Raw genomic sequence first — 13,463 nt, 5'->3', positions numbered from 1 at the left:
AAGAGCAGGTGGGGCGGGGTAGGGGGGTGGGGGGAGTCCATCAGATTTGCTTCTGACCCCGCTCAGCCCTGGCACTCAGTTTCCCATTATTTTCCACAAGTTATCATCTGCACTTGTGACTTGGTGGGAGCAAGAAACGGATTGCCTCTTCTGCCAGCACTGCTGAGAAGCTGGGCGGGAGGTACATCAGTGTCCACAGCCTTTAGGTAGAAACGCGTACATTTGTTCCTCCTCTGGAAATCTTACCAGTTCTCCATGAAATCCAGATTCTCATGTTTTCAGGTATGGAAGAGAGTCCAGATTTAGAGCCAGCTAATTTCCTATCACATCATCTGTGCATCTCTCTTTCTCACGCTTTTCTTTTTTTTCCTAAAAGGATCCTATTTTCTCGATGAGAAATGTGGACAGAAGAGGGGTACGTTCTATGAAGCTTCTTTTGCTTGTTTATGAATGTATCTTGTTTTGACTCTTTTCTCTGGAGTTCTTGTTTTGTTTTTTCTCTCTCTCGTCTGAGAGAGACATTCTGAGAGATGAGTGGTTGTCCCTGAGGCAGCCTGGTGTCACCGATGAACCATCGAATCAGAGGTCTCAAGGCAGCTGGCTTGTTTGAAAGCTGTGTGACTTAGCATTTGGCACACATTGTGGGGAAATTAGCCATTTTATTAGAACACATGGGAGTGGAAACATGTAAACCACGTTTCTAGTTTCAGCTCTGATACCCATTATTTTCATTATTTATAGATGAAGTAATTTAGGATAAGGAAAGTTAAGCAAGTTCCCCAAAGTCACACAAACTGTAATACCCATTTTGTAGGGTATTTGAGAGAACATTAAAGAAATGATACGCAGGGCGCCTGGGTGGCACAGTGAGTTGGGCGTCAGACTCTTGGTCTTGGCTCAGGCCACAATCTCACGGTTGGTTGGTGGGTTCGAGCCCCACGTCTGGGCTCTGAGCTGGCTGGCAGCACAGAGTCTGCCTGGGATTCTCTCTCTCTCTCTCTCCTTCTCTCTTTGCCCCTCCCCTGCTTATGCTCTCTCTTTCTCTCTCAAAAGTAAATAAACTTAAAAAAAAAAAGAAATGATATGCAAAGTACTTGGCTTTATAATAAATGCTCATTAAATGGTAGGTAAATGATGGATACATGTGTGGTCATCTTATGATAACAAGAGAATATATGGAAATGCAAAAGGGAAGTTTTGTTTTTTGTTTTTTGTGTTTTCTTTGAGAGAGAGACAGAAGCAGTGTGAGTGGGGGAGGGGCAGAGAAAGAAGGAGAGACAGAATCCCAAGCAGGCTCCACACTGCCAGTGCCGAGCCCGACGTGGGGCTTGAACTCACAAAATCCCGAGATCATGACCTGAGCTGAAACCAAGAGTCAGGCACTTAGCCAACTTAACCACCCAGATGCCCCCAAAAGGAAAGTTTAAGCTTGTGAAAGAGACTATTGGGCTTGGTCAAGGGCATGTATTGAAGAAAGATGCTGGTGGGAGTGAGAAAAAGAGAAATGAATGAAATCACACAAAATCAAGAAGAGAAGGAGGACAGGCAGAGATAGAAAGCGTGCACATGAGTAACTATGCAGGAGTAAGGAAGACCCATCAGAGTTTTCAAGTGGGTTTGTATCAAGAACGGAATCAGACTAGCAGGCTAGCAATTGTCAGTCTGTTTAAGGAAACTACAAGTGTATCCAGCTTATCTAGGACTCAAAGCAAGCAAATATCAAACCCAGCACATGGGAAATCAGTGTCCTTATATTAGGGAATGTCCTCATCCTGATTTAAAAAGTCCAGTAACAAAATCAACACATAAAACTGAGCCTTGGGTCAAGATGCCATGACATGGGCTGCCGTTAGAAACCTGTAGTTTTCAACCCTAAGAGGCTGCTTGGACGCTTCTCTCTGACTCAGTCCCTTTAAAATAAAGGAATTTGAGGTCCCAACACAGAGAAGTCAGTGACTTGCCTGAGGTGACACAGCTTCTGTTTCTACAAGGAACTCAAGCCCGCTGTCCCCCACACGGCCCTGCTGCAGACGTGGATCAGATACCACTCTGCTCCATGGGCCTGAAAATACCAAGGCTGTTGCACCAAATGAATGAGAAGTGTTCTGTTTTGTTTTGAGTTTGGGGATCTTTTTTCTTTTTATTTCTGATTGCGACTGACAGATAACCAGTTTAAACCAGTTTAAGGAAAAACAGTGACATTATGAGCTTATTTAACTGGAAGGTCCAAGGATACAGTGCCCACATGGATGAATTCAGAGCCACTCAAAAATGTCACCAAACACGCTCCTCCTTCCCTCATTTCCCCATCTCTTTGCTACCATATGAGAACGAAGCCAATGGGCAGGAAGGCAAGGGTGGCCACAGGAATCTCCAGCCTCGATTCAGCTGGCCGGTCAGCCCCATTCAGGAAGCACTGCCTCTCACCCAGTAGCGCCACAGGAGTCTGCACTGGCTTAGCCTGGGTGAAGTAGGCATCTCTTACAAGTCCCTATAGTCGGACAGACAGAGTGCTGCCTCCGACAACTCAGAGGTTTGATATGTTGCCTGGATCAGGGGTTCAGAAAGCCTCTCCAGAATCCACTGGACAGAGATGGGGAAGGACATGGTTCCTCAAAGAAAAATAGGGAGAGAGAAGTAACACCAGGGAGACACATGCAAGTGACTCCCTTTGTAATAAATTCCACAGAAATTTTAAATGAATGCAAAGCAGATCCAAATAACAGGAAGGAACGCCCGCCCCTCCCCACTGCGCCCTGAAGTCTGGCACTCAAATCCCAGATGGAACTTGGGAAGGGCTGACCTTACCCCTCTCTTAATGCTCCAGCTGCTTTCTTGTAAATATACAGCACAGATCTCCCAGCAGGGGAAGAAGTGGGACCCTGGCCAGATGGACCCAGAAGATTGTAAGGGTGAGGCCCCAGCAAAGGGCTCTTGGCTCTCCTCCCTTAGCTTCCCCGGGGGAACGGCGATGCTGGCTCAGATCAAGCTATCTTGTCTGTGAAATAAATTGAAAATTCCTCACAGTGAGAAGTACTTGACCTTGTTATCAGGATAACGTGGGCAGGGTTAATCAAGTGACCTCTGTCTGGGAGGGTTCTACCAGTCTTTACTTCAGATCTCTGGGGAGTAAGAAAAGGCTCACTTGCCCTTAGCTGGCCTCATCAGGGATAACACATCCTGCTTCCTCAGCTTCTCAGGTATGGAGCAACCTTCCCCCCGCCCCCCACCCTGTACTCCCTTGCTTCTGAGTCCTTGGAAGCGAACTGATTTGTATCTGGCTCTCCTGGAAGGAGGAAAGACCATCATGTTCTGCCAGGGTTGTTTGTGATGCTGTGCTGGGGAGATAGGGAGCCTACATGTTGTCTTGCAGAATCTTAAAGGGCATGAAAACATTTAGAAGAAACAAAACGATTATGGAAAAAAATGTCAACCATCAACAATGAATTTTCTCCTTAACTGTCTCTCTTACCATATACCTTTGACAGATGCAGAATCCACCATCTAGGGGTACCTGTGGCTCAGTTGGTTAAGCTTCTGACTTCAGCTCAGGTCATGATCTCACAGTTGGTGGCTTTGGGCCCTGCATCAGGCTCTCGGCTGACAGCTGGGAGCCTGGAGCCTGCTTCAGATTCCTTGTCTCCCTCTCTCTCTGCCCCTCCCCCATTTGCACTCCATCTCTCTCTGTCTCTCAAAAATGAATAAGTGTTAAAAAAAAAATTCAAAATCCAGAGAAAGGAAAGGTGTCTCTGGAAATGGAACAGTCTACTAGCAGCATTTTAAGGAATTAAAGATTCATTATGAAATATAATTGATAATCTCAGACTATTACCTGCATAATCTGCCCTGTCCAGATTTTTTTAACATGGGGAGATGAATTATAGAGATACTCTGGAGTTTACGAAGAAGAGCATTAAGGCAGGAAACTCTAATTGAAAGTTGATTAGGTAAGAGTTGGACCAGAAGGAGTATGGCAAAGGGAGACAGAAACTTAGAGCTGGTGATGGGGAATACAAGGGAAGGAAATATGTATAACCAATGTTTCTTCATTATATCATGCAGGAAACTTCTCAGGCATTTTAATCAAGCTGATTCTTTTGGGCTAAGAAGGAAGGGAATGGAGTATGCTGGTGTTAGATAGAATTAGTGTTTGGTTCCATTGCCCTCTCCATGATATAATCCAAAAATTATGCTGGGTGAAGTGGAAAGGTCTCCCTCTTTGTTGAGGGATCCCTCAAAGAGATCCTTCTTTGTTGACTCCAAAAAGATGATTTTTCAACTGCTATTTGAAAGGACCTTAATAATGTAACAGGATCAGGAGTGATCTACTTGGGTCAGCTCCAAGGTCAATACAGGCAAGTATCACTGAACATGGCACCAGAATGCTGTCTACGTTCAGTAGGCTTTGCATTCCTCCTGCCAACTTCAGAGATAAACATTAACATTTTGGCCCAGTGTAGCTTTATCATTGATACATCTGCCAAAGACCATTTTGCGTCTGTAGTTTGACCTTGTACCATTTCTTTGGCTTATAAATTTCATAGATTTACCAACTTCTCTGTCCTTAAATTTCTCTTTTTTCGTGTTTCAGTGTTTGACACTTCCATTACAACCTGAGAGTGTGTTTTCCCCTGTTGGTTTCATTTAAAATTGTTTGTATGTTAAATGTGTTCTTTGTGTGGTAACCATCACTTCTGTAGACTGAATATGTCCAGCTCAGGGCACTTGGGTGGCTCAGTTGGTTAAAGTATCTGATTCTTGATTTCAGCTCAGGTCATGATCTCATGGTTTGTGGGATCAAGCCTGGCGTCATGCTCTGTGTCGACAGCGCGGAGCCTGCTTGCAGGTCACTTTTTCCCTCTCTCTCTCTGCCCTGCCCTCACTCTCTCCAAAATAAATAAATCAACATTAAAAAACATATTTCTAGTTCCCTGCCTTCTGGATACATGATAGGGTTGTACCTTGGAGTCTCTCCTGCGGGCAGAACCGTGTGACTCATTCTGGCCAATGCGCTGGGAGGAGAAATGATTTGTGTCACATCCAAGCTGAAGTATTCAAATGCCAGTTGTAGACCCTTGAGGGCTCTTTTCCCTCCTGTAGTGCTGTGGATAGAAGCATCCACCAGGCTGTGTCCCTATGTAACCATAATGAGTACCACTGCCTACGTGCAAGGGGTAGGAAATGTAAGCCAGAAATATGCCTTCATTGTTTGAAGCCTCTGAGATTCGAACACTGTTCCCTCTGCCTAACCTAGCCTATTCTGATTGCTATACTTAATGTTATATGTTGTGAAGAAGATAAGGAAGAGAATTGGCATTCTCTCTGTAGCAGGTCCCTCCCACTATGCTCTTCTGATGGCAGCTTTCCCAGCATTTTTATCGCGTCCCCACTGTGTTTTTAGCTGGTACTTCAAGTGAAACTTGAATCACACGCGTAGTCCGCCACGAGGCGGATACCAAGAATAATATGTTGTTTCTTTGATCGTGATTATTTAGCTGAAGGAGAATAGAAAATGGACTGTGTAGGAGAGCAGCAGGAGAGGGATCACAGCACAAAGGATACATGAAATTTGCTAAGACAACACACTTTGGACAGTAAGAGAAAAATAAATATATGGAACTGGCTTCAGCAGGTTCAGTGTCCCAGCAGCCACACATTATTCCACTTAGTTTGTATCATGCCAGGTTTTGTGTTTCTCATTCAGGCTGCTGCCACTATGGATTCCCTATGGATATGCCAATCCCTATGGATTCCAGCTTATTCCACTCCTTTTGTAGCCGAAGTCTCTTCCAAACATTACAAATTGTATTAACTGGTGAACAGGATGTGGCAGACCAGAGGAGAGGGTTGGCAATTGCCTGTCCGCACAGCTTATACTGGTCAGCTGACATGGGACTGCTGTCACAAGCCGTGCACCTCACAGATGAATAAGAGATGGCAGCATAATTACTGAAATGCTACAGTTTGGTTTGTTTTGTTTTGTTTTAATTTCCTACACCTGATCAGCCAGACCTCTTTCCAGGTATCTTTTGCTCTCTCTTTTTGTCACCTGGTTCGAGGAAAACATTTTTAATGAAAATGCCCCAGGATTAGGAGTCAAACAAAACCGAAGTCAGGTGTCAACTCTTCAACTGTTAACTGGGTAAACTTAGGTATGTCCGGTGAGATCCATGGTCCTTTCCGTGGAGACACCAGCAGGCTGTGTTAGAAAGATAGTAACAAATATACAACTCTGCCACTATAAAGTGTTCCATGCATATGAATTGTATGGTATATTATGTATCTGTGTATTATATAAATAAAAAGTATTTAGCTTAGGATCTGATGAAAAATATAGGGTAAATAATTGTGCAAGCGGCATGAAAAAATTTTAAATATTGTCCAAATCTGTCAACAGTTTCATACTAATTTATTTGAATAGAGAATTGCATGGTTATGATTGAGATTATTCTTGTGTGCAATGTACATTTCATTTAGTTTTGTTTCTGTGCATAATTTCTTTCCCACAGATATGTGTTCTTTATTGCATGTCCTTTGATGCAAGTTAACTACATGAAACTTACTTTCTGCTACCAGATTATTTTGGCATAGCCTGCTTAATTTTGTAAATGATACAGATAAATCCAATGAAGTAATGTTATAAACCAAAACAAATCTTGGAAGTTAATTATCTCACAAGGAACTCTCCTGGAGATTATAAATTAGAAATTTGTTGTTCTGATGAACTCTATTTTCTGGTTTAGTTATTTGCATCTCTCACTTGAGGAAAAAACATCTTCGGGAATAAGAAATAAATATCACTTCAACTGGTTGAAAGAGGGAAGTCTTTCTCTTGCAAATAAATGTTTCCCTTTTGGCCACAAGATAGACTCTGCAAAATAAGGCAGCTCTTCAATTACTTCTGACAAGTCTTTCCTATTTGAGTTAAAATAATTTACTACAAATGTAAAAAAAAAAATATATATATATATATATATATACACACACACACACATATATGCACATATATGCATATGTATATAAACACATATATTTCACACATATTTGTACACATTTCTCTCTGTGTCTGTGTGTCTGTTTCATAACCAAAACTTTTCTGATTGACCTCTACTAAAAATGCTCTGTCAGAGTCCCATAACAACCTTACCAATTGAATTATAAGATACGATAGGAACATATACATTGCAACACTTTAGAGATCACAGAGGAAAAACATCTTATATAGTCTGTGTTAAAAATCTGTTCCTATAAACCTGGAGCATTCTGGAAGATCCTTCGTGTCCAGGAAAAAGAGTAGCCTAATATAGAGGATAAAGTTGTTTTCACCATAATTGTATCACAGACTTGTTTTTCTGCATGGTTTGCCAAATGAAAGCATTTGAGACGCTGAGCTTGCACTGGATCCCAGGTGTTGAACCGCGGGTCACTGACAGTCCTCCCAAGTTCCCGTTGTTAAGCAAAGAAGTTCATGTGCAGGGCAGTTCAGTTCCATTACCCATCAGGGGCTTCTGCCAGGAACTCTCTGCTTCAAAACAAAGCCATGAGCCCCTGCTTAATTGATAAAAGGATCAATCAAAGGTGTCATTTTGGCAAATCGGTGGACTCCATAAAACTCAACAAATATAAAATGGAAAAAAATGGTGGGTCAGAAAGCATCTAATTGGACTTAAATAGCATACTAAGTAAAATATTAAATTGATGATTAGAATGTTAAAAGTAAGGCAAGGAGTCCAGATAAAAATAACAGGGGTGTGGTTTTCCCTAATATCTTTTCAGAAATTGTTCGAAAGAAGAAGAAAATTGAGCTGGGTTTTCTACTTTGAACAAGTGAACAGTGCTGCCTTGTCTATAAAACTGTCCTTCTGCTATTCCTACTGAAACATGGTCCTTTGCCTCTTTTTAGGGTTAAATATTTTGTGGTCCAGAATTCCATGAGTCTGCCCAGTACACCTGTGTCAGCCTGGGGAGTTGTTTAGCTGATGTCCATAAGCATGAAACAAGGATCAGCCAATGCATTACCTAGATTGTGCTTTGTATTATTTAAGCAGAACTATATTTACCATTCAATACATATTCATAAAGTATTCTGTGGAAGCCACAGTATACAGTTGGGGGAAGGAGAAGGGAGCACAGATGAGATGGAGTCTACTATCAAAAGTAAAATAAATGAATACAAACCTCACCAGAATATGTAAATTGTACAAAACCACTTAAGTTTTTATGTTTAACAAATGCTCTTTCAAAAAACTGGGCATGGCTTTTTCTAGGATAATACAGGATAATGTTTTAAGAACAGAAATTTTTATATTTACTATTTGTCCTATTTTGTTGGATGTAAATTCCGATCATGCTTAAAACACCGTTATGTCTGCGTATTCTGGAATAAAAATTCAGAATCATACAAGACTCATTTATATAACTCATGGGATGCCTTGGTAACTACAGTAAATATCTCTCAACATGTAGTTGGTATGACAGTTTTGGTGGCACTCATTTTGACACTTCTTCTTTCAGATATCAGAACTGCTGATCCACAAGCTCAATCAAAACTCGGTGCACTTTGAGCTGAAGCCTGGGGTCCAAATCCTTGTCCATGCGGCTCACTTAACAGCAGGTCAGTTTACAGGTCCCTGGCTTCGGGCTAGTGGCTCTAGCAAAGGGGGATCCCAGTCTGTCTTTTCATCTTAGCAAGACGAGGTGTTACCACTGCTAACGAGAAATAGGGCATCAGTCTTTGGAGGTTCCCTTGCCTGGCATTTTTGCCCTAATGAGGACCTGTAAGAGTAAGGTGACTTTTCTACTTAGGCACCAGCAAAAACTGTCAGGGAATCACCTGGATACACACTCCTCAAATGATGACACGCTCTGTCTCAGCAGGAGTCTCAGAAATAAAGTTAACCTTACAAATAACCTTTTTTCTGATCTTGTTGCAAAACTTTATTTTCAGTTATTTACGTTACCAAGAGTTTTCTTTCTTTCAGTTTTGGGATAGTGAGTAGAAATAACCGGGACTTAAGAGCTGTACAGGGCCATAGCCAAGATCAACCCTAAGTTGGTCATGCATGATCTCAGTATCCTTGAGCTTCTGTCTATTCACCTGCAAAAGGTGGTTGGGGGATCCTCCTGCTAAGTCTATATAGAAATCTCAGTGATAATTCAGGTAATTCCAAGTGTATATAAATACATATTTTTGTGTTACATTAATAATAAATTAATATTTACCGAGTACGTATTTTTACAGAGTATAGTTCTGGTATACCATGGAATACAAAGGCCAATAGGAAATGGTCTTTGTCCTCAAAAAACATATAATCTGATTGAGGTGTGACAAAATTTGGTGGCAGCAATGGTGATGGTGCCGTGGGGTTGGGAAATGGGCAGTAACGGGGTATCTCAATGAGTAAAATGCATAAATGCTTAAATAGAGACTTGGTGTACTTAAGCACTAGATTTTGCAAATTTGCAGCCAGATCATAGGTTGCAATCTTGGCTCCCTCACTTCCTTGCCATATAGACCTTGAGAAGAGACTTAACATCTCTGAGGCTTAGAGGTGGCACTCTTACCTGTGTCCATGGGATTGTGTGAGGATTAAGTTAATTCGGGTAACGTACTTAGAGTAGTGCCTGGCACTAATAATAGTAAGCCATTGTTTCTCTATTTTTTTTTATTGTTAACAATCAAAGTTGTATAGGAAATGTAAAACAGAAAGAAATGGTGTGTAGTCAGAATGATACAGGAAGGCATCACGGAGAAAGTAGTCTTTGGGAAGAACCTCGATGGATAGGAAGGATTGACCTCCAGAGATCATTTCAAGCACCAAAGCCCCAAGGAAGGATCATGAAAGTCTCCAGGGTTTGGGAGATGCTGAATAAGTGGGGACATAAAACAGCAACTTCCACCTCCCTTCTCTGGTTGTCTGGAGATTCTGGAGGTGTGCCTAGGTCTAGAGGAAGGCCAATGAGGTTGGCCACTGGCCTGTTTTCTCCTTGGATTCTATTTTTTTTATTCTTTATTAGGGTTTCATGAACTATTTTATTTAGGAAAAAAAAATCCCACTGCCTTAAAAAATACTTAAAAGTCACTGTTGTGAGGATGAGATATGGAAGTAGAGTATGGAAATATGCCAGGCTGCCATTTGTACTTACTTTGGTGGGCTCTGGGAAGCCATCAAGGTGATTGAATGGAGACATAACCGAGTCAGAGTATCACTTCAGATGACCCTTCAGAGCAAGAAGGATTGAGGAGGGCTGATTTTCTATTCTCCAGCTTGTCATCCTAATTCATCCATTGAACAGGCATGTACCGAGTACCTCCCAACTCTGATCCAAGCAATGTCCTCAGCATAGGACAGAGTCTGTGCCTTCATGAAGCTTCCATCACTGGAGAAAGCCACACAAGGAACAAATTAACAAATGCCCCTTTTTGAGTTGTGTTGCTCATGAAAATGCCATGAAGAAAATGAGAAAGTGTGAGAACATCGAGAACAATTAAGTAACACCTGTGAGAGCAACTGTTAAGCCTCAGGCAGGAAAGAAAGCTGCCAACTTATCCCAGGGCATTTGATAATCTAGATGAGCTGTTTCCTCCCAAAAGGTTGACCTGTGGTCTTTGGTGAATGGTGGTGACACAGGGCAGTTACACATGGCTGGTTGTACTGGAAAACAAAGTACAAGGATATCAGTTGCACTCATTCCCATGTGGCATCATAGCCACGCCATTGACACATTTTTCAAATGACTGAAACGTAACAACTTCAAATTGTTTTCAATAGATTTACCAATTGGGGCACCTGGGTGACTCAGTCGGTTAAGCTACTGACTTGAGCTCAGGTCGTGATCTCATGATTCGAGAGTTCAAGCCCCTCATGGAACTCTGTGCTGACAGCTCAGAGCCTGGAGCCTGCTTCAGATTCTGTGTCTCCTTCTCTCTCTGCCCCTCCCCCATTTGTGCTCTCTCTCTCTCTCTCTCTCTCAAAAGGCATAAACATTATTTTTTTAATAAAAATAAATAAATAGATTAACCAATCAATCTAATTAGACAGTCCAGCTTGTTTAGGTGGCAGACTGAACCTTACCATCCTCTCCTATGACAGCTAGAGTTCCTTGTTCCCTTTTGGTTTAGAGGTTAAAGACAACTGAGCCATACTCCACACTGAACTCTGGGTTTGAAGGGATGTGGCCAACTAGCCCATCCCCCATAGTGCAAAATTTGCTTTACAGCTACTCAGATTCTAAACGAACACTATCTTCAAGCAACATATTTTTCTGTGGAGTAGCTTCATTTATTAGAAAAAAAACCTCCCTTACTGTTTACCTGGGACCTCTGTTGGTAAGGGGACTGTCCTCGGTTAAATGAGGCAGAGAACTAACCCCACTCCTTCAGCTCTGGAGGCCACCTACATTTTCCACCTTTGCTTCCTCCCATGCTTCTACTCTAGCAGTTATTTTATGTGCCCGACTTTTATTTAACTGATTATCACATCACACTCCAGAGATGGTTCAGAATATTTTGCTAAATTCGAAATCTTATTTTAAATGTTACCTGAGGAGGCTTTCCTGTAATGACAACTGGTAGAGCTGGGATCAGGCTGAAAAATAGGGATCAAAGAAATGGGCGATTAGCTGAAACTGGTTTGGCCACAGCTTGGCCAAGGGAAACCTATATGGCAAAGGCATCCAAAAGCATCCGTGTGGGATTCATAGTTGCAGATAGGAAAGAAAGTCCATTCCTGATAACCACGAGGGTTAATTACACTAGTGTAAGTTCCAGCAGGCAAGGAATAATGCAAAGTTGGGAGGATCTGGAAAATTTATCCAATTAATGTTTATAGTTCGTTCCACCACTGGGAATTTGGGGGGCGGATCTCTGGGAAGAAGTGGTGGCAAAAGGAAGGTATGTTACCGGTGCTCAGGTAAGCGCACTGACATTTGAAGAAGAACTTCCTGCAATGTAGATCTATATGATGCAAGATTACTAAGAGAATAAAATAAAAATGAAGTTCGGGGCGCCTGGGTGGCTTGGTCTGTTAAGCGTCCAACTTCGGTTCAGGTCATGATCTCACGGTCCGTGGGTTCGAGCCCTGCGTCGGGCTCTGTGCTGACAGCTCAGAGCCTGGAGCCTGTTTCAGATTCTGTGTCTCCCTTTCTCTCTGCCCCTCTCCTGTTCATGCTCTGTCTCTCTCTGTCTCAAAAATAAATAAACGTTAAAAAAAATTAAAAAAAAGAAAAAGAAAAATGTAGTTCAAGGCAAAACCCCAATGTTAGACTAGGTAGTTGGAAGAGAGTGAAGAAGTCTTTGACTTCCAACCACTGTGGCTTATTCAGGGTTCTTCTCTGTTAGATTGGAGAGTAGGGCCTTTTGACAGGATGACTTCCAGACATTGATCAAGTGGCATTATTGATCAATTATGACTGGCCCAGTGACTGGAGTAGATGTAGACTTCTATGTAGATAATCAGCTCCAGTTTGAAGAGTAAAGGAAGAGGATGTCAAGGGCTGATGGAATAACGGAGTTGGAGACTTGCTGTGTTGAATGTGGCCATGTTCCCCATCACTGCATTAGAACTGGTGCAACATCACTCTTGGCCTCACTTTGACTGCAAAAGACAAGATTTAGGTTAAAGTGTGCTCTCTTTAATGACTGTGACCAGGAAGTGAAATGTGTGATGGATCAGTTTCCCATTGGAGATTGCTCCTAAATTAGCCCTAGCCATTCGATGTTGTAAACTGTTCGAACAGAGTAGCAGATTGTGTCTGCCAAGACTTTCTTTAAGTTGAAATTAGCACACTCCTGTTTGGGTGGCTAGGAAGAGAAGGCCGAAGGTCCCTGGGGGAAAGAGCAAAACAGTGAGGAAGAGTATTTGAGGTAGAATGTCTACCTCACTCCCTTTCCCTGCCTTTCATCCCCCCTGCAGGCAGGAGGAAATAAAAATTGAAAAAGAAGAAAAAAGAAAAAGGAAAAAGGACCACTGTTTGCAACATTTCATGTCTCCTAAGCAGGATTGCTAATACCTTCTTAGGGACCATTCCAGCACACTGCTGCATTCCATTAATTGCCCAGCAGATGTTCAGCAGGCTTCTTTTAAAAATGTTTGAGCCAGAGTATGTTGCTGGTGAGAGAGGCAGTGCATAATATGGTTTGTCTCCAAGGAAAAAGAACTGTCTCCTTTCAGGAATTTACTGGCCTTATTTTGTTTTTCAAATTCAGTTCCCTGTTTGCTTTTATGGGAACACAAGGTAAGCACTTCTAGGTCTGGATGTCATTAGAGACTGGATTTAGGCTGTTTCCCCCTACATGTTCTACCTGGGAATTCATTAGCTTTGGTATCTACACTGAGCTAAACTTTGAACGCCGTCCGTGTTTTGTTCTTAGCCACTCCTGTGCTTCTCCGTTTCTTTTCACTTCCTCTTGAGAGCTCAGCCACTCATGACAGCTAGGTTTCTGAAATTCTCTTTGTGGAAAA

At 42.2% G+C, this 13,463-nt stretch overlaps 1 protein-coding gene across 4 annotated transcripts in view; it reads left to right on the top strand.

Annotated features, from left to right (window-relative positions):
* Nucleotides 1-13,463, top strand: part of SORCS1 (sortilin related VPS10 domain containing receptor 1) — a 505,682-nt gene that overhangs the window by 475,954 nt on the left and 16,265 nt on the right. For all 4 annotated transcript variants that reach the window (XM_047072706.1, XM_047072707.1, XM_047072708.1 and 1 more), the window contains exon 24: nt 8,515-8,614. In XM_047072706.1, coding sequence (XP_046928662.1) covers nt 8,515-8,614 — 100 coding nt within the window. The remainder of the gene's footprint in view (nt 1-8,514; nt 8,615-13,463) is intronic.

Source organism: Lynx rufus, unplaced genomic scaffold, assembly GCF_022079265.1.
Source record: "Lynx rufus isolate CCGP_SWC_20201006 ecotype Redwood Valley unplaced genomic scaffold, mLynRuf1.p SCAF_11, whole genome shotgun sequence".
NCBI classification, from domain to species: Eukaryota; Metazoa; Chordata; class Mammalia; order Carnivora; family Felidae; genus Lynx; species Lynx rufus.
Note: the sequence above shows the minus strand (reverse complement) of the source record. Positions and strands in the feature narration are given on the sequence as shown.